The following is a 24,285-nucleotide window of genomic DNA, read 5'->3' as shown; positions in this document are numbered from 1 at the left end:
ACCAGCAGCTGACGTGGAACAAAGACCACACATACTGAGGCCATAGAATGCAGTGGACCGGTGAGATTGAGTGTGTGTGGCTGGGCTGCCTCGCCTATCTCAGTGCAGGGCGCATGGATTGGGCGCAGGTGTGAGACCAGGGGGAACGCTGGCAGTGGGACCCCCCGGGCAGCACAACTGCGAGGCTGTTCCGGAGCTGAAGATATGCTCCATCACCCCCCTGCGCAGACTCCATCAGACTACCGCCCGGAGACCACCTGGGCTGGTAAAATACTACAGGAGGCATGTGTACCGCAGCAAGTATAAAAGGGATGAGACTCGATGTATGAAGCCCTCCAAGACAACATGAGAGCCTGAGGCACTCCGATAGGGTGGCGGCAAACAAGGGTTCCCCTGAGTGGCTAAGAAGACGAGATTAACGTCCATTGTTTGACGGGAGGCCGTGATTGACCTGTGGCCTTGCGGTGAAACGCATAGTCAAGGGAGACATACAACAGAGGCCTAGGCTGGGAGTGTCTGGGCCTAATAGTTTTGCCATTAACGACGCACTTCCCACACTTGTGTATGGCACTGAAGGTGCATGAAGTGCGATTATGGGATGCAACAAGCAGGTGGGGCCAGCCCAAGCTAATCATATTGACAAATACACAGTGGCCATGGGCCGTGAGTAAGGTGCGATGGGGGGGGGGGTAATGCAGACAGAACAGGATGACGAAACCCCGAACCCCTTCCTGAAAGACATTATGAAGGTAATTAAGGACCTCCGTGGGACCCTGGAATTGAAGTTGGATTCCGTTACTGAGGAGGTAAATCTTCTCCAAGCTGACCTCTGAAAAGGTGTCCACGGCGGAAGCGGGGATTAAGGGACTGCAGTCCAAAACTAGACATCTTGAGAAACAAGTCTTACTGCTTACTAAAAACCAATCTGAAATATTTGCCCGGCTTGAAGATCAGGAGGGGAGAACCCGACGGAACAACATTTGGATGGTGGGTGTGCCGGAGGGATTGAAGGGCCCGTCCATGGACTTCTTCTTGGAGGACTTGATCCTGAAAAAAATGAAGCCCAAACGCCTGTCCTCCTTTTCTGTAGATTGCTTGCACAGACCTTGGGAGGCAAGCCTCGACCCAGGGTGCCCCCACACACAATCATCCCACACACGGATATTGAATTTCAGGGACCTGGACGCCATCCTACAGGCGACACACCTACACAGTGATCTTCAATATGAAAATGCTACTATCCGTTTCTTTCCGGACTTCACACTTTAAGTCCAGCGCCAGAAGACAACATTTGACGCAGTCAAGAGGGCCCTCCATGAGCAAAATGTGAAATATATGATGCTCTTTCCAGCGAAACCTAAAATCATTGACAAAGGTAAGGCATACTTCTTTGACGCACCAGCTGAGGCAAGTGATTAGTTAGAGGGTTGGCGAACTGTCAGACGAAAAGGGAGCAAAAATCGACCATCGTCTGGGAATGGGCACACCTCGGCAGAACAAGAACCGGAGCAAGCACCCAACAATCAAGTACAGCAACAGCGAGCAGATAAGTGTTAAAAGAGAAGTTCCCCCAGACACTGAATCTGAATCCTTCCTTCCAAAGGTCTCGGGTGGGGGGAGGTGGGAAGGTCCAGGACTAACATTGTACTAGTAGGGGCCTTCATGTACTGGGATGCCAAATAGACACCAGCGATGTTTTAACTCTCGTGGTCCATCACAGGGACCCGATAAGTGAACTGATAGTCAAGGTTGCTTTCATGACATTTTTAAGTAGGGTTTGAATATATCCCACAGCAGAATTCCTGTACTTCACGCTGGAGGATGGCTCAGCACCCTGCACTAATGTTTGTTAATGTACAGTTTGGGCGACAGGCACTCTGCATGTTTGGGAGGTGGGAAGTTTGTTAGTCCTCTAGCAGGGTGGCAGGGAGGGGGGAGTTGGGTAAAATGTTTTGTGTAATTATATGTGATTGTGTGTTCGCTCAAGACTGCTATAGTCGGACAGTACAGCAGGTAGTCACAAGATTGCGGCGGGGGAAGGGAGGATACACAGGTACATGCTTTCCAACCTGACTTTATGGTAAATCAGGCTAGCTTACAGGTATGGACCTGGAATGTGTATGGTCTGGGAAACAAAATTAAATGCACACATGTCCTTTAATACTAATTAATCTGCACTCCCCAGATGTAGTGTTGATACAGGATTGCACCTGAAACGGAGTAAATGTAAATCCCTAGAACATTATGGGTATCGACTAGTGACCCACATCGGATATTCGATTGGGGCACGAGGAGTGGGAATCTTGACCCGGAATGCGCTACCCCTAGTTATAACGGACACTTGGACTGACGAGGCAGGCTGCTGCAGTGCAGCAGCGGGTAAATGGGAGGGACGTTTGATCGTATTGTGCTCGATTTATATACCTCCGGGGTTCCACACTGTTGCCTTCCCGAAGATCAGTTCGCTCCTGACGGGGCTGCCCCTAGGCACCCTTCTGATAGGTGGAGACATGAATGCAGTCATGGACCTGGAGCTTGACCAGTCAAGGTCTCAAACAGGCCGGAAAGGGGAGCGTGACCTGCCAGGCTTCCTTACGGTCATTGGCATGGTGGACCTATGGCGAGCATACAACTTGTTGACACGACAGTACACATACTAGTCTGAGCGCCATGGCTCCTTCTCTCAAATCAATTACTTATTCACACAAAACTATAAGGTGGGGGAGTTCACAAATCTCAAACACATGGTCAGAGGCCTTTCAGACCACTCCCCTGTGGGTGTGGTCATTGAGGGCCTGTTCCTTGACAGAACAGCATTTCCAAGGATTGACCCCTGGTACCTATGCGATCCAATGCTCAGAGACCAAATCCGAGAGGGCTTGGAGCACTACTTTAAAGAAAACTAGGGGACAGGGGACTTCCACATAAACTTATGGGAGGCTTACAAGGCGGTGTTGAGGGGGCAGGCACAGGTGCTTATTGGGGCCAAAAGGAAAGAAGAGACCCTACAAATCAAGTCATTAGAACAGGAAATAGCGCAGACGGAGGAGGAGGCGGTGACTGGGACTAATGCTGACTTACGCCATAGGCTAGCTTTGCGACAACGAGACCTGCGCGCCATGGCAGACGGTGAAGCGAGGGCATACTCTCTGGCAACGCAGCATCACATATATGACATGGGGAAAAAGCATCAAAACTCCTTGCATGGCTGGAGAAGAGCGATAGAGAATGAGCATGGGTGACTGGGGTGCAAGACAATACAGGAACACTGAGAATAACCAGTGCAGAAATGGCGGAAGCCTTCGCCACACACTTTGAAGGGGTATATGCACCCATTAGCACCAGGTCTGAAAACAACTGCGAGGAACTGCTAAAGGATTTTTCCATGCCCACACTATCCGAGAAAGCACATGAGGCATTAAAAGCTGACCTCACAGGGGAGGAATTGGTGGGAACCCTGGGATCCCTGAAATCAGGGAAGGTAGCTGGTCCAAATAGACTTCTGGCTGAAATATATACATGTCAGGCCTCTATAATTGTACTGCTGTTACTGAACATGTTGTCAGAGGCACGAGAATAGGGACAACTCCCGTTGGACCAGCGAGTGGCCACAATTGCGATAATATATAAGACCAGAAAACCTCTGGATCAATGTAGCTCCTAACGCCCAATCTCGCTAATCAACGTGGAGGCAAAGGTGTTGGCCAATGCTTTAGCCAACAGATTGGCTCCGGTCATTTCAGAAGTGATCCGTGCTTTATGCCAAACAGAACCACCCGGCACAATTTGCGGCAGTTAAATCAAGTGCTACATATAACAAGAAACCCTGCGGCCCAGCAGATGGCATTGATGGCGCTAGGCGCATCAATGGCGTTTGACAGTATAAAATGCCATATCTGTTCTTGGTATAATGCAGGATGGGCTTTTACCCTCACTTCTGTAGTTGTGTACAGTTGCTATACAAGGAGCATCAGGCCTGAGTGCAAGTTAATGGAGCGCTGTCCCGACCCTTCCGGCTGCAAAGAGTCACTCGAAAGGGCTGTCCCCTATCCCCATTGCTGTTTGCCCTTGTGTTGGAGCCACTGGTGCACTGGATCATGGGGGATGCAATGATTTGGGGCATAGAGGCACCAGGTGGGTGGGAAGAGCGAATTACGCTCTATGCAGACAACATACTCTTATACCTAGCAAAGCCGTACCACTCAATGGCGAGAGTACTCCACATCTTTAAGCTGTTTGGGTGCTATTCCGCCTACATAATTAATTGGTCTAAATCAGTGGTCTTCCCATTATCGGGCACCCCACCTAGAAAGCCAGTGAGGTGCGCAGCCCAAATTGCAAAGGAGAGATTTAACTACCTGGGCATCTACTTTACAAGAGGAAATGCAACGTTCCTGAAAAAGAATCTTATGCCCCAGATTGATCAACTCAGTACTGATGCGATCCACTGGGGTGCCCTCCCGCTGTCCCTTATGGGTAGTGAATTAATATGAACTTGGTACCTTGGTTCTTGGTATATATTCTAAATGGAAATAAGGAATAAAGCAAAAGTATTCCCTATTTAGTATTTGTATTACTATGGCCAAACTATGTCTATTTTTACTTTTTACAATCTCCTGTCTCGTCATGAACCACAACCACGCCTTAGAATATTACTGAATTATTTTTTATTTTATCAAATAAGGAGATTTTTAAATATTTCTTTTTTTCAATTCAAACACATTTGTATATACAAGTAATTTTTCCATATATACAAAAGAAGCCCTTCATTTCCAAGCTAGGATGTCACACTGGAAAAATAAACCGGACATTCCTATCGAGATCAAACAGATTAATGTGAGGAAAACAAATAGGTGGAGATTATTTAAACCAAATGTTTCTTCAGTCCCTCAACAAATTATTTCAATTAATCAAAAGTGTTTTCTATATATCTGTTGTCTCTTTACAGTCGACACGTTTCAGCCAATCAATTCTGGCCTCTTCAGGACTAGGGCTATTCAAAATCCATCTGTACAAATAAGAATGGGAACAGACATCACTTATAGATCCCATAGACTGATAACATAAGTACCTATCTACATATCTACATATCTACATTAAATTAAACATAATTATTCTGGATATTGTTCCTGTGAGCAGACTGACCGTTGTGACACATAATTAATTGATTAAATAACCTAGGGCATGATTTCTTCATCTAGTTTTATTTTAAAACAACGTTATATTATACAAAAAGTTCTTGGTTAATGTAAGGGCAGAGAAATTACCGGGTTAAAGTCATCTGTGGTTGAAAAACCTTTTCAGGTTGTGCCAGAAACTCTCTTTTTTTCACTGAGTTCGCATTATATCCAATGAATGGAAATAATTAGTTCACTGTCGGTGCTTGGGTGAAAAATGTCACCAATTTAGCAGCATCTGAATAAAGAGGGCAATAAAAAACCCCTATCAGTGAGTTATACCCGTGGGTCGGCGTTATTGCCACGCGCTCAAATTAAATGGGGAATCATTATGGGTAGGGCAGCTCTTTTTGAAATGATGGCCTTGCAATGCCTCTTGTATGTCCTCCATGACGCCCCATACCCAGTTCCCCTGTCAGTTCTTAAGCGGGTAGGTCAGGAAGTCAGAGCACTGCAGTGGCAGGGTGGCTCTCTCAGAATAGTGCTTCATGAACTACAAAAAAATATACAAGGGTGGCCTAGCGGTCCCGGCTATTAAGCTGTACTACTGGGCCTCCAGGTTAATGGCCATAAACGACTCGGTTTACGCAGATACCAATGCCCTGCTTATAGACTAGACAGAGTCACCATGCCAGGAGGAAAGGAGGAGGCCAACAGATATCTGGGTTGGACCGGGAAACTGACTAGTCGAACCCCGCTATCGGTTGGGGATTCACTGAAAGAAGTAGCCGCCCTAACAGGCTTCAGATGGTGGCGAATGACAGGCATTGAGTACCTGGTTAATGTGTGGAAGGGGGAGGCTCTGCTAGCTTTTGAAGACCTGCAGCGGGAATACAACCTAAATCAGATGCAGAGTTATCACTATCTTAGACTACTGCATGCCCTGCGCACCTATATCCAGTGTGGTTCCCCTGTCCCGGACTACTCCCCCCTAGAAGATAGTTTGCTACTGAATCCCATCCCTGGCAAAGCGACATCCACAGTTTATTGCAAATTGATAAACAACGCTCCAGACTCCTTGGTGACCTTGCGAGCGGCATGGATGGTAAACCTTGGGGTTATGGATGATGAGGAATGGTGGGAGGCGATACAAAGTCCGAGGGAGATTGCAATCCGTTCAAGATTTAGATTAATACAACTCTAGATACTTCATTGTATCTATTATCCCCGGATGCACCTGTTTAAATGGGGCAGGGCACCAAGAGCGCTCTGCTCCAAGGGGTGCCAGCAAGAAGGGTCTTTTTTCCACATTCTGTGGGAATGCTAAGAAATTACCAGGTTTTGGCACAAAGTTACAGACATAATGAGCAGATTGTCGGGAGTGACGGTTCCTGTGGACGCCAAGTGGCTTCTCCTGATGATTCGAGGAGATTCCGATTGGCACAGACATGTAGGAATAAGGTTGGCCCTCGCGGCAGGGAGTGTATAAAAGGAGGGGTTGTGGTAAAAAATGGGAGAAAATATGAGCACCATGGCAAAGACATAGGGGCTGATTACGAAGGTGGGTGGGCCATCGCAGCCACAAAAGGGACCGCCCGCCATAGTTGAGGTGGTCCCACCATACAGATTACGATGCGCCCACCAGTTTGGCGGGCGCATCCTGTATATTTTATATTGCGGTGGGCGGTACCCCTCATGTGCACCCCCCCAACACCCTGGGGGCCCGCAATGGGCCCCCAACAGCAGGAACCGCCAGCTTTTCCATGGCAGCAATGCAGCCATGGAAAGGCTGATCACGGCCTGCATCGAAATATGGATGGCGGTGTCTTCCAGACACCACCACCATATGAAACCCGTTTTCCGCTGGTCGACGAGACGACTGGCGGAAAAGCGGCAGACGGTCCTTCCATCCGCCGCGGACCCCCCCAGCCATCATAATATGGCGGGGGTATTTGCAGTGACGATGGCGGGCGGATCGCCCCCGCCGGGCCGGCGGTGACCACCGCCTGCCTGGCAGGGGCGATCCGCTCGCCATCGTAATCGGCCCCATTGAGCGGCGTCGGGGGAAGAGGGACATGTACCAGTGACACCTAAGTAGAGTTGGGGAGGTGACTGCTCCAGCAGGCTTCTGCATGATGGGTGAGAGTGTGTCCTGCTATAGACTTTTGCATCTGAGACCACTGGGGGTTCACAGAGTTGTCTCTCTCTCGGATATCATTACTGTGATGTTAAAATTCTACCACGTACAAATATTAGTGATTCATGTACACTATGGTCTTTTGAGCAAAGTTAATAAAAAGATTGAAAATAAAAAAATAGAAAATAAAATAAAGCCAGTCTAATGGTTTTGCCATTACTTGTTTCCTTTTAGCATCCCAAGGTGATAGGCTATTGATGCGGATCTGTTCTGTGGAATCCTAACAGCTAGTGTAAGAATTGCTTTGACTAACAGTATTGACACAGTGCAATTTACTAAACCTTTGGACTCTAGTGCAGTAGGCAAACAGATTGTGCCACTGGTTGTATGGACCTTTAGATATCAGATGAACGTATATTTTGAGAGCTAATATCAGTACAGCAAGTCAACATACAGTGCAACCCATTAGGCTGCACAATGGCCACAGCGAGGATGGTTTCCAAACCATAAAGGTTTATTGGCAAATTAGTAAATCATTTGTCAGTTAAGAATAACATGTAATAAATGTTAATCAATCCAACACTGTAAAGTCAAATAATAAAGTAGAAATGCAAAACAGAGAAATTATCAGTTCCATGAGCTAAAAGTGCCTAAGAAGTATATAAGAATTCTTAAGCAGAAGGTGTCAGTCTAAAGTGAACCAATTAAAGGTCTGGGCAGAGGAGAGCATAAGTGTTCAAGAATCTAACTCAAAAACTAAGGATTTAGAGTCTCAGGTAGCAGAGTTAGGGAAAGGTCTTCCCTCTGCAAAGTCAGGACAGTATAACCTAACAACGACTCTAAAACACATAGTTAAATGCAATTTGTTTCTCCCTGAGCTTCTTCCCGAAACTCTTCTAAACCCGGACGAATCATGTTGGGCCATCTCCTTGGAACAGGTAAAATCCCCTCGTTCCCATCATCGAATAAAAGCGCAAAACAGAAATTATCACATTTTTTGTTGCCTTCTTTGTTCCCTTTGCATCACAGAAGTGCTGTTTGTGTCTTTTGTTGGTGAGAAACACTTTTTAACAAAGTCAGCTTTCTTCTTCTCTTAGTGGCCATCACTCACAAAGTGCTTCACTATGGGACTCTTAAAACCCCTGGCTTGGAAATGCACTCTTCCAGGGGCCCGTGCGGAGCTCAGATTTGCTGCTCTTGGAGCCGCCCAGATATCAGAAAGAGGGAACCCACTCTTACTCACTGGAATTGCTCCAAGGATGTGGAACCCTCTACCGTTGGACAGGTGCACACACACCTCATCCGTGGCCTTCAAGTAGAGCGTTAGATCTCTCTACTTTGAACAATACCTAACACACTAACTGAACCTGATTATGTAATGAGAAGGGTCATGAAGTTCCTACATATCAGTGGTTCATCTGGTCCCCTTTTCTCAGTTTTGTTATATTGAACTTTTTGGGATTTTGGGATTGCCTTATCTTGACCAGTAATTGAATTTGCAGACAAGGGGTGTCTTTTTGGACCTTAAATACCAGGCTAACCGATTTTCCTGTTCCATGTTATATTGTTTGTTTATTCTCTACAGCGCGATGCTACCCCTGAATCATGCAAGCGCTTTATAAAACTATAAATACATTTTTTTTAATTCATTCATTCATTAAAGTTGAGTGGTATATATGGGGTCCATACTGTCTCTTCACATCCCTGGACAGTGTAAATAGGGGACTCAGGGAGGAGCAAATCAAGAGTATCATCAGAGTAGCATGCGGAGAAGGAATAGAAGGTGGAAGAGAATCTGGTGGATTTGAAGAATATGGACAGTGTCTGCCATACACTTCACATATCTATACTTGTATTCTTTATGCATATTACTGTTCAAAATGAATGTAAGGTATAGAGCAAAACATGTAATGGAAGCAAGGAATTTTCTGGTTAAAAACAGCCATTAGTTGGGGTGAAGTGGGCCCCTGTTGCCCCTGGGCACCGGTAGCACTGCACCTGCTGAACTACTGATAGCTATTGAACTGATGTCTACTCATATGAAATATTTACATAAAAAATTACATGTTCTTCGAGTTGATGTTTCTAAGAATAAACATGATTTTAGCTGGTTGTTAAGTCATGCTAATATAATCTTAGTAATTTATATGAAGTATGAGAGTCTATGTCCCACAAAGGGGTGTATATATTTATGTAGATAATCCACCATTATAAAAAGGAAATACTAAAAATCTCATGCAAAGCATATTTCAATAAAAATGTAAATAAATGATTAATGTCGATTGTCAAGGTAAATTCTTAATTATGTATAATTGGATACGTCACTGACATTACACATAATGTTTAATGTAACTTTTAATGTCATACATATAAAAATAATACATATTTATAAACATTTGCTGTTATTGCAGGTGACACAGCAGTAGAGGGCATAGAAGAACCTGCTACAAACCCCACCCCACCCTCTTCTAGGAAATCAAAATGTTGGGCTTCTGCACATACTCCTGCTACTTGTCGGTCCACTGACACAACAATGCCAATCACTCCACTTGCTGGGATCGCTATCAATACAACCTAACCACAGTTTAAGTTGGCATTACTTCCACTGTAACAACCACTGCTTCTGTGTCCCATCAAGGTCACCCAGAAAGAGGATCACCTACCAATGTCACTATGGCCCTTACCTTGCCAATGTAAATAACCCCCTCCACAGTCAACAGTAGAAATAACCACGTAAGAAGGGGGACATGGTGGAAGAAGAAGATATACCAATGGCTGATGTACAGCATGATGTTTCTCCTGGAAGTCTTTTTGCAGAAGATGACACTCAAACACCAACAACAGTACCATGTTCAACTGGCTGTAGCAGCTGCAACTTTAGAACTGATATTCCCCAAAATCTCTGCAATGGATGTTGGTCATGAGCAGCTGCTAAACAATTCAAGAAAAACTACTGACGCCATTGTGAGGGTTGTCAATTAGCTATAAAATCAGATCACCTTTGTTAAAACTGTCAGCCTTAAGTTTTGCCTGCTTACCTCCTCTTTTTGCTGAATCTTTGTTTTGGCCCTAGTACTCTGAACACTTTCCTACTCCTGAACAGTGCTAAAGTGCATGTGCTTCATCCCTAAACATGGAAACATTGGTGTATACACAATTGGCATACTTATTTTACCTGTAAGTCCCTTGTAAGTGTTTTACCATATTCGCAAGGCCTGTAAATCAAATGCTCCTAGCGGCTCTGCAGCTCTGATTGTGCCTCCCACACAAGTAGCCTTTTAAACCTGTCTCAGGCCTGCCTCTGCAGAGCCTCTGTGTGCAGTTTTACTGCCACTTCGACTTGGCATTTAAACTTCCCTTTTATTACACATAAGTCACCACTAAGGTAGGCCCTAGGTAGCCCATAGAGCAGGATACCTTGAGACTAAAAGGTAGGACATGTACTTTTAACTTTTGCATGTCCTGGTAGTGAAACTCACCTAGATATGTTTTTCACCACTGTGAGGCCTACTCCTCTCATGGATTAACATTGAGAATTCCTTATTACACTTTAAAGCTGTAATTCATCATTGGAAAGGAATGGTTTTGTCATGTTTTATATCTTTGGAATGGTTATGATAAATCCTCTTGACTGGTAAAGTTGGATTTAACATTACAGTTTTAAAAATCCCACTTTTAGAAAGTGGATATTGCTCTGCTCTTACAGCTCTGTGTGCCTGCAGCCTGTCTCCAATACACGTCTGGGTGGGTGACAGCTACACTTTGTGCATTCCCTCTAGATAACCACAAACACAGAAAGGTAAGCTGTTTTTGAGTGAGGAGCTGACAATTACCCCTGAATAGGCAGTGCCCTGTCCTCAAACAAAGGGCAGATTAACCCCTACTGATAGCCTGGGGCCAGGGCGGGTAAGTAAGAAAGCACTTCTGTGTACTTCAAAGAACCTTCTTTCAAGTCACCCCCAAAAGGGGTAGCAAAAGGAAAGAAACAAAGAAATAAAAATGAGAGGAGAGAAAGAAAAGAAAGCAGGAAATAGAATGAAATAATAGAACTCAGAAATGTGAGACAGTTGGAAGGGCGGTGTAAGGAAAGAAAATAAAGAATTAGCAAATGGAAGAAATTCAAGAAAACAGACAGATGAGAAAAGGGGCAAAGGAAGGACAGGAGGATTATACGACGAAAGTCAGGAACAAGAATGTATGTAAGAATGGAAATAAGGAAAGGAAAGATAGAAAGCAGGAAGGAAAATTAAATATGAATATAATGAAGTACAGAAAATCCAAAAGACACGTAAAAGAAGAATGAACAGAACAAAAAAAATGAAAAATTGAATGAGAGGATAATAGAAAGTAGGAAACAATGATGGAGAGAAAAAAGTATAGAATATATCAAAGAAGTATGTTAATGCTGCTAAATGTGCAGTTGTTGGCCACATTCTTTTCAAACCATGCTGTAAAATGCATAATTCGAAAAGCCTATTCCTCTGGGGAACAATGACCACTATATATCTCCTTAATAGAAAGGGTTGAGATTGCTCACTTTGCTAGTACTGATGTATGACGTTACATTGCATTCCATTGTAATGCATGCCTTTACCACGCATTAGTTGCACCATGAATGCCATTACAAAGCATGTATGCTAAAGGCATAGGCATGGCAACGGTTTCCCTAAACCCTAACCCCGGTCCCTGGTGCACCCCACCCCGGCCCCAACCCTGCTAAAACAATACCCTTCCCCTGCCTAGAACCATTAAACACTACCCCTGTTCAACTCCCCTGGCCCCCAGCCATTCACCAGACCTAAATCCTAAAACACCACCCCTGTTTGAGCCTCCATTGCCCCCCAGCCTTTCTCCTAACCTAAACTCTGAAACACTAACCCTGCACCCGACCCACAGTCCTTCTTTGAGCGGAACCCCTAAAATAGTAGTTCCCTGCCCCAGGCTCCATCCCCTCACCTCTCTCCTCGTGCAGTTAGCTCATCTGAGGGCGGTGCACGTCGTTGTGAGGAAGCGGGAGGCTCCCCGTTTCTCTAACGACGTGGATCGCGTACCAACACGGCTAATACCACGCATATGTCCTTACTAATACACATATGCCTTACCATACATGCCTTTACAATGATATTAGTTCTAAAGGCATGCGTGAAAAAACAATGCCTAGTAAAAAAATGTGTAGTAACGGCTATGCTTTGCAATGGAGCATGTGTTGTAATTGCATGCGTTGTAATGGCATGTGTGGAAACAAGTGCGTTGTAATGGCTGTTTCCTGCAAAGACATTTTTTATTCCATGTTGCTCAAAGGGGGGGTATTTCATTTTATGGCTGCCCCCTTGAAGAGAGTGCTATTTATGTCTCAGGACAGGCCTGTTGTAGCACTGTAGAGTGACTGGGTCAAGCATCCCATGCACGACTTTACGCATTACCTGTTCCTCATCTGCAGGCTGTCTATAACCATCACATTAGCCACTAGAAATTACATTTCATGGTAGGGTCCTGTGGTGTGTCCAAAAAAGTGCAATGCCATACCACTCTGCTTTTTGTTTTGGACAAGAAAATGTCATTTCATTTCACTTAGACTTAAACTACTGTGAATTCATAATCTTAAGAAATCCCCCAAAAATCATAAAAAGTATGATTTTTAATTTTCACATATAACTCTTTGTAATGCTAATGAATACGACTTCAGTGATTTTCGGCCATGGGTGCATCACTAGCTTGCTCATTTTTCTGGAAACAATGTCCCATTTATTTATTGGTGGTACATGATTTGGATGCACAACATTTATTTTTTGGTGCCACGCGCTGCGTCAAACTCTACGCTAATTCATTAGAATATTTCCTTTTGCCCCTATATTCTAACTAATTCACCAGGGAGGCAGGGCTGCTTCTGTGCCTGTCCATAGGATCTGGAATTCTCATCCTGGGGCACTGAATCATGTTTTAGAAAATGATTCCAAAAACATAAAAGTTGGCTTTTTACTCACTATTTCTCTCTGCTTCCCACCTGTCACTTTTCCATTCCAGCTATGCTGCCATTCTGAGTGCCAAAATATTCAGTATTCACGTACTTTACAATTAACAAATGATAAGCAAAAGCAGTGTAGGCCCTACGGTTGCACAAGTGTATCGTACCAAATATCATCAGTGATCCCACGCTCAACTTTTCGTGGCCCCACTGCCTTGAAGCCACAACTGTTCAATTTCATCACAATAATTAGAAAAGGAGTGTCCACTATATTGTTTTGTTTCTGGCCCAAATTCAGGCAATCCAATGTTCACAAATATAACAATGATGAACTAAAAATGATATTCAGTTGTCAGGAGTCTTAAGAATGCATCCAGTATCCAACTTTTATTGATTTTTCACTACATAAAATTTTCTTCTCAGTCCAGCCAACGCGTTTCGACCCCGGGTTGTACGTTCATGGGTAAAAAATACCATCACATTTTCCTGCGACACTCAAGCCCTGGCGCACGAAGGAGGAGGATGATTTAGGAGGTACTACATTCGGGTCGGAAACAAAACAATATAGTGGACGCTCCTTTTCTAATTGTTGTGGCACTTTACAATTAATTTCATAACATATTATATTACACACCCTTACATAAAGTTTACCTTTTGAGGCAGCAAACAAATCCAGAAGCTGTTGGGCTTCTTCTTGTATCCGCTTCTCCAGGCTTCTCTTGCCCATTCCCAGACTCCTCAGGGCGAAGATGCTGAACCGCCTCTGCTCCTTCCAGATGAGTCCATTAGATGAAATGATACCTGAACTCATTACACAGACACAGTAGGTTACAAAATGTGAATGTCAAGCTGTACTTATGTGCATCAAGTGCTATTCATGCTATCAGTTGTTTATAGGCACAAGGTTGTCTTGCATCGAAAGATGTAACCTCACTGATCATTGCCTTCCTAAATAATTGCACAGGGAACTTACTTGTAAAAGAGCAACAATACTGTCCCTGTTAGATGTGGACCACAGCTGCACCTTGTACACCTCTGGCTGCTGAACATCAAACATTCATCCCCCTGCTCTAATTTTCAGACTTTTCTGTGGGATGACAGGCGCAAGTAAGGGCCTTGACCTAGAGTTTTAGCCTACCATCCTGTTACAGACATAAAACTTTAGCAGGCACAGAGACAGGTGGGAGTCATCCAGGACATACCTTAGCTACTGTTATTTAAAGTTTTTTGAAGAGGGAGACACATTTCAAATCCCCACTGCTCCAGTATTGTTAAATTCTCAGGTCCCTTGCCTCATTTAGAGGCAGGGGAACTCATAGAAAGTGGAGCCTAAGGTCAGGTAGCGGCTGCTACCAGGGAATAGTGGTAGGACCTTGGGGGGGAGTTAAAAAAAGAAAAACTAAAAGGGGGGAAAAGAAGAAAGGAAATTCCAGTTACCTTGCTGGCAGCCGGCTCTCCTCCATCATCTTTGTCGAAGCAGGAAGCACCCAGAATTCCCTAAACAATCACAACGCTGCATTACATCAGCATTGTGATTGGTCATGCTCAGACGGGGACTGGGAGGCTGGGCATGTTCTCCACCCAGGCTGTGTATTACAGCCAGTGGAGAACATGCTAAGTGCGCATGACGGTTTGGCCAGCCTGAGACGGCCGGCCAAACCGTCATGCACACTAGGAAAGTGCCTACCACTCCTTCCCTGCTCTGCATATCCCTGTCCCACAAGCACCTTTAAAGAGCCAATAGTGAAAAATAAAATTATTGTAGTATTGTTATTATAATTTGATCTTTCCTGTGGGGCGACGTTCCTCCTCTTTAGGGGAGCCGCCACTGCTCAGTTGGCTCTGCTATCAGAAACTACACACCCAGTAGCACATCTTCCAAAAGACCACCATGTCGGTACGTTAGAAGGCATGCCCCATTGGGAGCAGGTATTCTTACATTCATTTTTACTGGCCTCCATCCACCCTGCTTGACCCAGCTGACATTTCAGGTTTGACAAAAGTGCTCCTCCTGGTGCTGTCGCAGGAACACTTTCAATAAATGATTCCTTCCGAAGTAGTGTGGACGTCCACAAGATGGACAGAGGTGAGAGTCACTTCTACACCAGCGTGAGGGTGTGATGTCCACCAAGCTCAAACTGAGTGCACTGCTGATCTCCAAATTCTGAAACAGTGGAGTTTTAGGTTTTTGTGGTCCTGCTGCCAGTACCCTGGTATGCCTGAGGAAACCTCTGTCTCATCGGCGTAGGTAGGTTCACTGCATTTTAATATCACAGATGTTACAGCTGGACTATTTTCCCATGATCATTTCCACTAGCATGGAAAAGGTCTGTATCACAGGATTTCCATCATGGTATACAGTCATGGAGCAATTACTCTCCATAAAGTTGGTACTGAGAATGGACGCATGGAGTGGGCTGTTCACTTCCAGTACCCTATTAGAAGTGTCCACAACATTTTAAGAGTTTTCTCTCAGCAATTCATCCTCACCTTTGTTCAGTTTTGTGAGGGATCTTGGCCTCAATGGCTATCTGTCATGGGAATGGTAACAGCGAAAAATGGCAACAGTACTACAACTCTAATTTGAGTGATTAGTCTACCACCACCTTCTGCTATCCCTCAAACACAGACAGTTTTCTCAACAATGGGACTGGTGGTGACTCCACAATCTAAAAGGAAGCTGTGACCTGTCCTGTAAATGGGGTAAGGGAATACAGATGTAGGTGGACACAACATCAACAGTTTTTTGCAGATGTCAATGTCGACTAGGGTAAGGACCAGTGGGTGCTCTTTTTCCTTCCTCGCTCTGTTGAATGGAATAACCCCCCCCCTCCCCCCACCCCCTGCATTTGAGGCCGGAGAACTTTGAGCACATTTTTTAAAAGAGGCTAAAATCATGGCTTCTCACCCTGCAATAGTTACTTGTTGCTTAGACTAGCACCAGTACACTCATAGGGGCATCTGCACGCTCTATAAATTACGCTCATCATCATCATCATATCCTATCCCACCTGTAAGTTAGACATGCACCACTGCCCTTTAAGGCCCACTCAGTTCTCCCTTATTTTAGCCTGACTGCAGGTTGTAGGCCACTTCTGCTTTGCACACATTACACACAGCACATTGTTTTTTGCCACAATGGTATTTTAGAAATACACCACACATGTTTTAATATTCAGTTCATTTCCTGGGGCACAATCTGAACACTTCGTACAAGGTCAAACAACAACGGGCCCTGTTTTTGCTGCCAGTACCATAGCTTGGCATTTCGACACAACACTGAAAGACCAACTGCTGCTTTCAAGTAGAGCATCTCTTATTGTATACACAGAGATTTGTCCTTTGCATTCAGAGCGGAGAATTCTTTCAGTAGGAAAAGTCCTGAGACGAATGTGCAAGCTTTGTGCAAGCTACATTGCAAATTACCTAACACATGCAGGTATGTGGAGCTGGTTTTAATCCCAGAGATCTTGATATATTTGTGCCCACGTAGTGAGGATAGTCTGAGGCAGAAATATCAGTTACCATGGTAGGACTTCTCATTGTATTTAGTTTACTTGTAATGCTGTTCACTTTGCTGGCATGCATATGTTTTCTAGTTGCAGCACAATTTCTCCATAATAGAGCATGATAGTTTCAATAAATATTATAAATATTGCAAACTTCCTCATGTCTTTCTTTTGTTTATTATGGACATGCATGAGTGAGAAAAGGAAAGATGATGATCTGTTTACATGTTTTTTTTATAAGAACCCTCACTCACCTACCTAATTGCTTCATCATTGGATTCCCGCCATGGAAGCCGAATGACAATGAGGTGTGATTCGACACCTGATTACGGCGGAGCTGGTTGTTTTTTCAGTGAAGTAATAACGTGCAAGTGATTTAAAAGAGGGGGGAGGCATGATGTAACTACAGAGTGCTGTTTAAACACAACACTCAATGTGAATGTCTGGATTGGACATGTCTGAGGGGTGGGTATAGTTCAACTACGATACCCTCACACAGGCACAATCCATTTTATTTGGCAGACTCAGACAGCACAGTATACCTGCTTAAATGTGGCTATCAGGTCGCACATCAGGACAGCCCTAGAGCCAATGAGAAGCCGCACAGCAGCAGGTGCAGGATCTACAGCACTGTGTCAGCTTCCTTTAGGACTGTGCTTCCAGTCCTATCAAGAAGCTGAGAGAGGGACTGAGGTGGGTCTTCCCCCTTTCCAACCTCCCCTTGCTGCTCTGGATGGCTCTTCATTAAGACTCATAGCTTGCTGGTTCCAATGTCTAGTGCCAGATTCCTCCTATGCTGCTGCAATGGAACCTCAAAGTTGTCAGCAAAGGAAGCAAGGTAAGTAAAAAAAGCTGTTTCTCTGTGCATGTGTGTGTACATGTTTGTGAGTGATTTAGAGTGAATAAGATTGAGTAAGTGTTTGTGCGTGTGTGGATGTGTGTGAGTTTTGTGTTTTGAGAGTGTGAATGAGAGTGAAAGTAAGTGAAAATCTTAGCTTTAGAGAGAGTATGATTAAGTAAAAGTGTGAGTGAGGAAGTAGGTGAGGTGTCAGTGTGTTAGGTGGAATGGATGAATGGATGAATGGAGATTGCGAGAGAGGGTGTGTAAGAAATTGATCTACTGGATGAGGGGGCTGAAACCAGTGGTGTAACTAAACTTGAGGGGGCCCCTGCAAAGCACATGGAGGCCCCCCCCCACCCCCGGGCAACCATCCCATGGCGGCCCAGCCCACCACCTACCACTTTGCTCTACCACCCAGAAATCTAGTATATTTTGATTTGAAACCTCCAAGAATTTAAATAAAATGCCTCTATATTGTCTCTCTAAGTTCTAATGAGAAAGTGGGAGACACTCTTAGCATACAAGCAATGCCATTTGTAACTGAGGCAGCAATCAGAACAATGCCAAGGAGCAATTCTATTGTCTCAGGAACTGCCTATGTCTGAAGAACAAAGAACAACTATGAAGGGTCTGAAATAGAATTGACATTAATGGACAATAACTTGAAACTTTGAACGACAAACCCAGACTGACAATGTACATGAGAAGTACACAAGATATAACTCAGTTTCCTGTGAAAGTCAACAGAAATAGATTAGTGAATTATCTGCATGCCACACACTAGGGACTGTCAAGGGTTGTGCATGATAATAACGTGAACTGAGGAAGTAATTTCCATTTCTACCATCATGCCTTTATTAGTAAGCATTGCAAAAGAGGCAGGCAAACCAGGCTGCGGATGAAAACTGTTTAGATGCTTCAGAACATTGATGTAGATGTTTGTCTGTTTTAATTTATCATTTTTGTAGTGTAAACAATGCTAAATACAAGATTTAAGGCACACATATTACAGACACGTGCAAGCAACACCATAAATAACTTTGCATGTAGAATAAAAACAAACCATATCAGCAAGTATCTAATGACAGTCTATACAAGCTGTAGTTGGTAAAGCAAAAAAAAGTGCAAACACTTTCAAAGTGCATAATAAAGCAATCACGAGTCCAGTAATATACAAAAATCAAGCATGTTTTTGTAAAACAATCCAACTTTCTTCTTGCATCAAGATTAAAATACTTTCAAAGTGCATGGTAAAAACAAGTCCAGCAGTATGAAAAAAGGAAGCCAGTTTAGTCAAACAATTCCCCATTTGGTATATGCATAAAGGCACAAATATTTCAAAGTGTAGATTTGGATGAAAGAATGCATGGTTAGTGATGGCCTTATTTAGTGACATTGCATATTGGGCAGTGAGGGGGATAGGTGAGTGAAGTGTGACATGAGTGTCGGGTGAGTAGTGTGCTCGTGTGACTGCAGGGTGAACAGTGCAAGTGCATTGCGATTGCAGAGTAATAACTAGGTGCAGGGTGAGCGTGTGAATGGTGTGAGTGTATGGTGGTCAGTGTGAGTGCATTATGATTCCTGTGTGAGCAGGGTGAGCGTAAAAGTGAAGGGCGAGAATGAGGAGTGAGTTGTCTGAATGCAGGGTGCATTCCCGGACACTTGAAGTAACTCAGCAAGCATCTTACTGACGGCGAAGTAGGGTTTCAGGGAAAAGTGAAACTATTGTTATTCTGGCATTAATAGGGATCGATCTAGGGTGTAGGAAATAATGTGCTGATCCTGCAACAAACTTCCAGTCTTATGATTAGGGTTGCCAGCTCATTATTTTGATGCCCCATACAGGAGAAAAATAAGCAGTCACTTAAAGCTGTATTTTCAGCACTTATCTATGCATACTTCGAACAGCAAATATAAATAGAAAACACTTTTAATTGTGTTCTAGGGCTGCCTAAATGATCCATGGCAGGTAATTAAAGGGAACAAAGACCGAAAAATCACATTACAAATGAATACATACATTTTTATTTGTAACCCTATTTAGGGCCCTATTCCGATGCGGGTTGGAAAGCTTCCTGACTGAATCGGTTTGTAAATGGTTTCCAAACCACTTGGATCGGAAGAGTCCGACCGATGGAGTACGATGCATCCAAATGCTTCCAGATATGATTTGGTTGGACTCCCATTGACTTCAATGGGAGCATATGCTCCTAACCGCATCTTAATTGGGTCCTCGGTCGGGAAGACACGTTCCCGATCCGATTTGGAAGGAGCAAATGCCATTAGGAGGCCTTGCTAACCGTATCAGAATCAGGCCCTAAATGGGAATGCTTTACTAACCGCATCAGATTCAGGCCCTTAGTCGTAAGTATTCCTAATTTTCCATCCACTTCCCTCTATCCATCCTACATTTACTACTACACCGTAACGTTAAATGTGCAAGGACTCCACAGTGGAATGCAGAGACCACCGTACAGAAAACGATAGGAGAGGTGGAGACCGAACCGCTGCATGCAGATTTTATAATAGCATTTTGTAGTATGTTAGTAGTACTATTTTAGTACTACAAAAGTACAGCAAAATGTGGTTTGTGAATAGGTCTGTTATAAAAACTAATACATATGGAAAAGCAATTAGTTCCAGTGTGACAATTTTCGTTTCCCTTTAATGTAAAGAAGTTATCAAAAATTAATTTAATCAGGAACCAGGCATTCACATCTAAACCATCTTTAAAAAAAGTATTTCTCTGCATTAGTTATACATGCATGCACTTCAAAGTGGAGAAGTGTGGCTCAATGGTTAGAGCAGCAGACCCTGATGCAGAGGTCTATCCCGGGACCAGGGTTCACTTCCCCGCCTCAGCGGGTCTTGGGCTCAAAATTCCACGGACCTGATAATTCTCGCCTCGGTGCCTATTCCAATCATGGAGTCCCACTCTGCAACTCTGGGCAATAGCTTGCTTAATCTCCACAACGGCCCCCACAACGCTAAGGATGCCTGTCCTCCACCTTGGGGGTGCCCAGGAGTGGACGCCTCACAGGGAAAGCCAGGAGGGGTTCTACAGCGGTATTTGTACAAGCACCTTGAGACACTTGTGGGTGAGTAGTGCGCTATACAAATATCAATTTACAATTTACAAAGTGGCTCATATCTTCTATGTTTCACTCACTTAGAACCATATAATGAGTTGTATCTCATCTCTGCCACAGTTTTAGGATTGGCTGATGCCTTTTATCTGTGAAGAGCTTGAGGTGTGGTATTTTACTACCTTAGACTGTGATAAGTGCTTGGTTGTTACCTCAGCTTTTTCAAGTGAAAGTGTTGCTTTTGGTAACAAATGTAGAATTATTTGCTGGCATCTCACTGAAACCAATACAATAACATAACACAAAGCAAAATTACATCACAATGTTAAATTAACAGGAAGCAAGGCAACATAGAACATATAAAAGGTACAATGCACCAACAGCACAATACAATAATAGGGAACTGAAATATAACAGCACAAAAACTGGCACAACATATGACCTCAACAAAATGCATCACAAAAATTATGCAAACATATTCTTATCGCATAATAACACCTACACTAATTTGCTTTTCATAATATAGTGGAACACGATGTTTGTACCAAGCACTACCCAACTTGCCATTAAGGGATTGTAATAGCTCCAGGTGAAAATGTTTATTTATCCCGCCCTACGAGTCACCATGCATTCGCCTGGGAAAACATCTCACACAAGCATCTCAAAGCAAGGACTTCTGGCAGTATTGTGGGATTTATTAATAAGTGAATTCCATTGCCCTGGTTATATGGGTTTGTAAAATGTTTCTAGAGACAGTTTTACCTACAGGGCTGCAGATCGAAATTTGGGGTTTTAAAAAGAGAGACTCTCTGGGAGAGCAAGCTTGTGATCAATAAGTACATTTAATTTAACCTCAAAGGTGTGTCACCTGTTAAAGACAGGCGACACACTGTAAATTTAGATTGTACCTTTGCTTGAGAGAATGCGACTATACAGTTAGACCTATTCGTTCCACGGATCCGCAGTGATGTAGTATGCAGGCGAGGTGGCAACCTTGATGACTGTCTGATTACAGGTGCTCCTTCTCTCCCTTTCTACAGGCTCATGGGGCACTAGATGGGCTAATTAAAAACCCATACCAGCAAAATATCTATTGGGGTACAGTATACAGTGCATGTAGATTGTAATATGCACCACATAGTGATTACCTTATAAAGAATTCACTTTTTATCTTTAGTATTAAGAGTGTAGAAGGGATCTCACTAGGTCCTGATGAGAAGCCAGGGGAGGACTTCAAAACATGTTGGCAAAGGAAGTACGGCCCATTGAAGCATAGTACCTCCGTCTCTTTCTAATACCAGCTTACAGCAACATTAAAGTTTATTTTTCTGCTGAGCCAGGTATTTTTTAAGTATTCATCACTTTCACTCACTTCTGACCCTTCCACTCACACTCCTTTATCACACATAGTATTGTAATCAGTGCTCCCGCGAAGTCGTTGGTTGTAGCACACCCCGTCCCGCAGCGGGCGGGAAGACCCCTATGATGAAGCATGCCACCAAGGGTCCTTTTGGTGGGTGAGGGGTATTTTAACAAAGCTGTGTGCTTTCCCTGAACGTAGGAGAGACACAAATTCTGGAGGGAAATTTTTTTCCATTTTTCCATGCTTCTAAGGGTGGATCCCTTTGTTTAACATATATGAGATATGTGTCAAAAATACAGAGGACCAAAATATTGAGAAGCTAGAGAAGATATGTAAGAACAGATTTATATTTCTTAACTCCACATCTACATACCTTGAAGAAATATATTGTCAACATACATATATGTGGCGTTATCTATAATAAAACTCTGCTTACCTATAAAAACTTACCTGCACAATATTTCTGTCCTCGATATTCTTGACACAATAGTTTATCCCACAATATTTTTTATGTCCGATATACGGTATTCTGTCTAAACAACAAGTGGGCGGCCTCCTTAAGTCTCTATAACCTCTACCGAACTCATTAGTTTAAAAAGAAGAATTTGCTCCTCCTGCACTAGTGACCCTTGTTGCACATGGAGTAGTCATATTATCAATAAATACCTTTTTCACGATGAAAGTCCTTCACGAAGGGTGTATAGGGCCTGCCTGTAAATTCTTCAGAATGGGTGATCAGGGCATCCTTACAGGCTTCATATCCATTCAACACAACCATAGGTTTGCTGCCTAACCACACAGTGAAGGTGTTCCCATATATCTTTGCAATCTGTAAACACAAACGTAAATACAGAAATCTTGTGAACAACTTTGAAAGAATTCGACCAGTTGGGAAGATGTGGGTCAGGTTGCACTGGACACAGAAATGAGGATCAGACCATGGCTGAAGACATATTCAAAGTACCTCATACCCTGAGAAGATCGTCTACAAAGGAAAATTGTTAATATAGTATGCCACATAGCAACATTGGTAAGCATTGCACAGCACCAATAAATGCCTAGATTACTTATCAGTAATCTTCATTACTCCGATCTACATTCCTGGTCCCACTACTCACTGTTGCGATGCACCACCTCACTCCAGACACCGATTAAAAGCAACTTTGTTCATATTTCCATCAAACAATCCCCACCCTCATAACAATTAAATAAGAATGCAATCCAAAGTCATCCTGATGTTACAAGCATTGTCTCACTCCAATATCCAACCAGGAAGAGAATGAGAGTAATGGGACGAGTTACATGATATGATATGATAAATAGAACTTATAAAGCGCACATACACCTACGGTTTCTTAGCGCTGGGGTGGGAAGGCTATCCAGTACAGATCAGGTAAGCTAATTATAGGCTAAAGAGAAGAGCCAAGTTTTCAGAGATTTCCTGAAGTGGGCATAGGATGAGAGGAGGCGAAGTGCTGGAGGGAGAGAGTTCCAGAAAAGAGGGGCCTGAGTGGAGAATCGTAGACCACCGTGTTTTTTTCGCCTGAAGGGGCAGGGGGTGAGAAGATTGTGATTGGAGGAGGGGAGGTCACGCTGGGGAATATATCGGTGCATGAGGGAGGAGATGAAAGAGGGTTCCTGGGAGGAGAGAGCTTTGTGGATCAGGCAGCCGAGCTTGAAAAGGCTGCGTTGAGCAACTGGGAGCCAATGAAGGTTCTTTAACACCTTCACTGCTAAGGCACCATTAATATTTTACATTCATTTTCCATTGAAATGAATGGAAAGTTCATGACGAGTTACCCTTGTCATTAGCAGCCAAGAGGTTAAGAGGGGTTTGGTGTGGGAGGATCTTGGTAGACCATAGACCAACCTGGCTGCCTGATTCTGGATAAGTTGGAGACGTTTGGATTGGTATGCTGGTATGCCCACATATAGGGAGTTTGCATAATCAATGCAAGAGATGACGAGCCCCAAGGTGACTTGTCCAAGAGCTTCGTGAGAAATAAGTCTACTAATTTTACGGATGTGGCGTAGATGATAGAAGCAGGTGGATGCAACAGAATTGATTTGTGGCCTCATAGAGAGGTCTGTGCAGATGGTGATGCCTAAGCTCTTAACAGAGTCAACGGGGGAAGGAGAGAGGCCGCGTGAAGGTGGCTAAAAGGAGGAATTCCAGGGATTGCTTTGGGGGCCGGTGAGAACTAACTCAGTTTTATCAGGGTAAAGTTTGAGCTGATTGAGGTTCATCCAAGAGCTGATGAAATTCA

At 43.8% G+C, this 24,285-nt stretch overlaps 1 protein-coding gene across 4 annotated transcripts in view; it reads right to left on the bottom strand.

Moving 5' to 3' along the window:
* LOC147684144 (cytochrome P450 2J2-like) overlaps positions 1–24,285 on the bottom strand; it is an 80,995-nt gene that overhangs the window by 43,228 nt on the left and 13,482 nt on the right. For 3 of the 4 annotated variants that reach the window (XM_086944535.1, XM_086944536.1, XM_086944537.1), the window contains exons 2-3: positions 22,685–22,847; positions 13,871–14,020 (exon numbers count right to left, since the gene is read on the bottom strand). In XM_086944535.1, coding sequence (XP_086800661.1) covers positions 13,871–14,020; positions 22,685–22,847 — 313 coding nt within the window. Of the gene's footprint in view, positions 1–13,870; positions 14,021–20,738; positions 20,783–22,684; positions 22,848–24,285 lie in introns of those variants that run through there. The other variant, XM_086944538.1, reaches the window with a different exon arrangement.

Source organism: Lissotriton vulgaris, chromosome 11 (genome assembly GCF_964263255.1).
Source record: "Lissotriton vulgaris chromosome 11, aLisVul1.2, whole genome shotgun sequence".
In the NCBI taxonomy this organism is placed as follows: Eukaryota; Metazoa; Chordata; class Amphibia; order Caudata; family Salamandridae; genus Lissotriton; species Lissotriton vulgaris.
The sequence above is the reverse complement of the archived record's forward strand: the minus strand, read 5'-3'. Positions and strand labels throughout refer to the sequence as shown.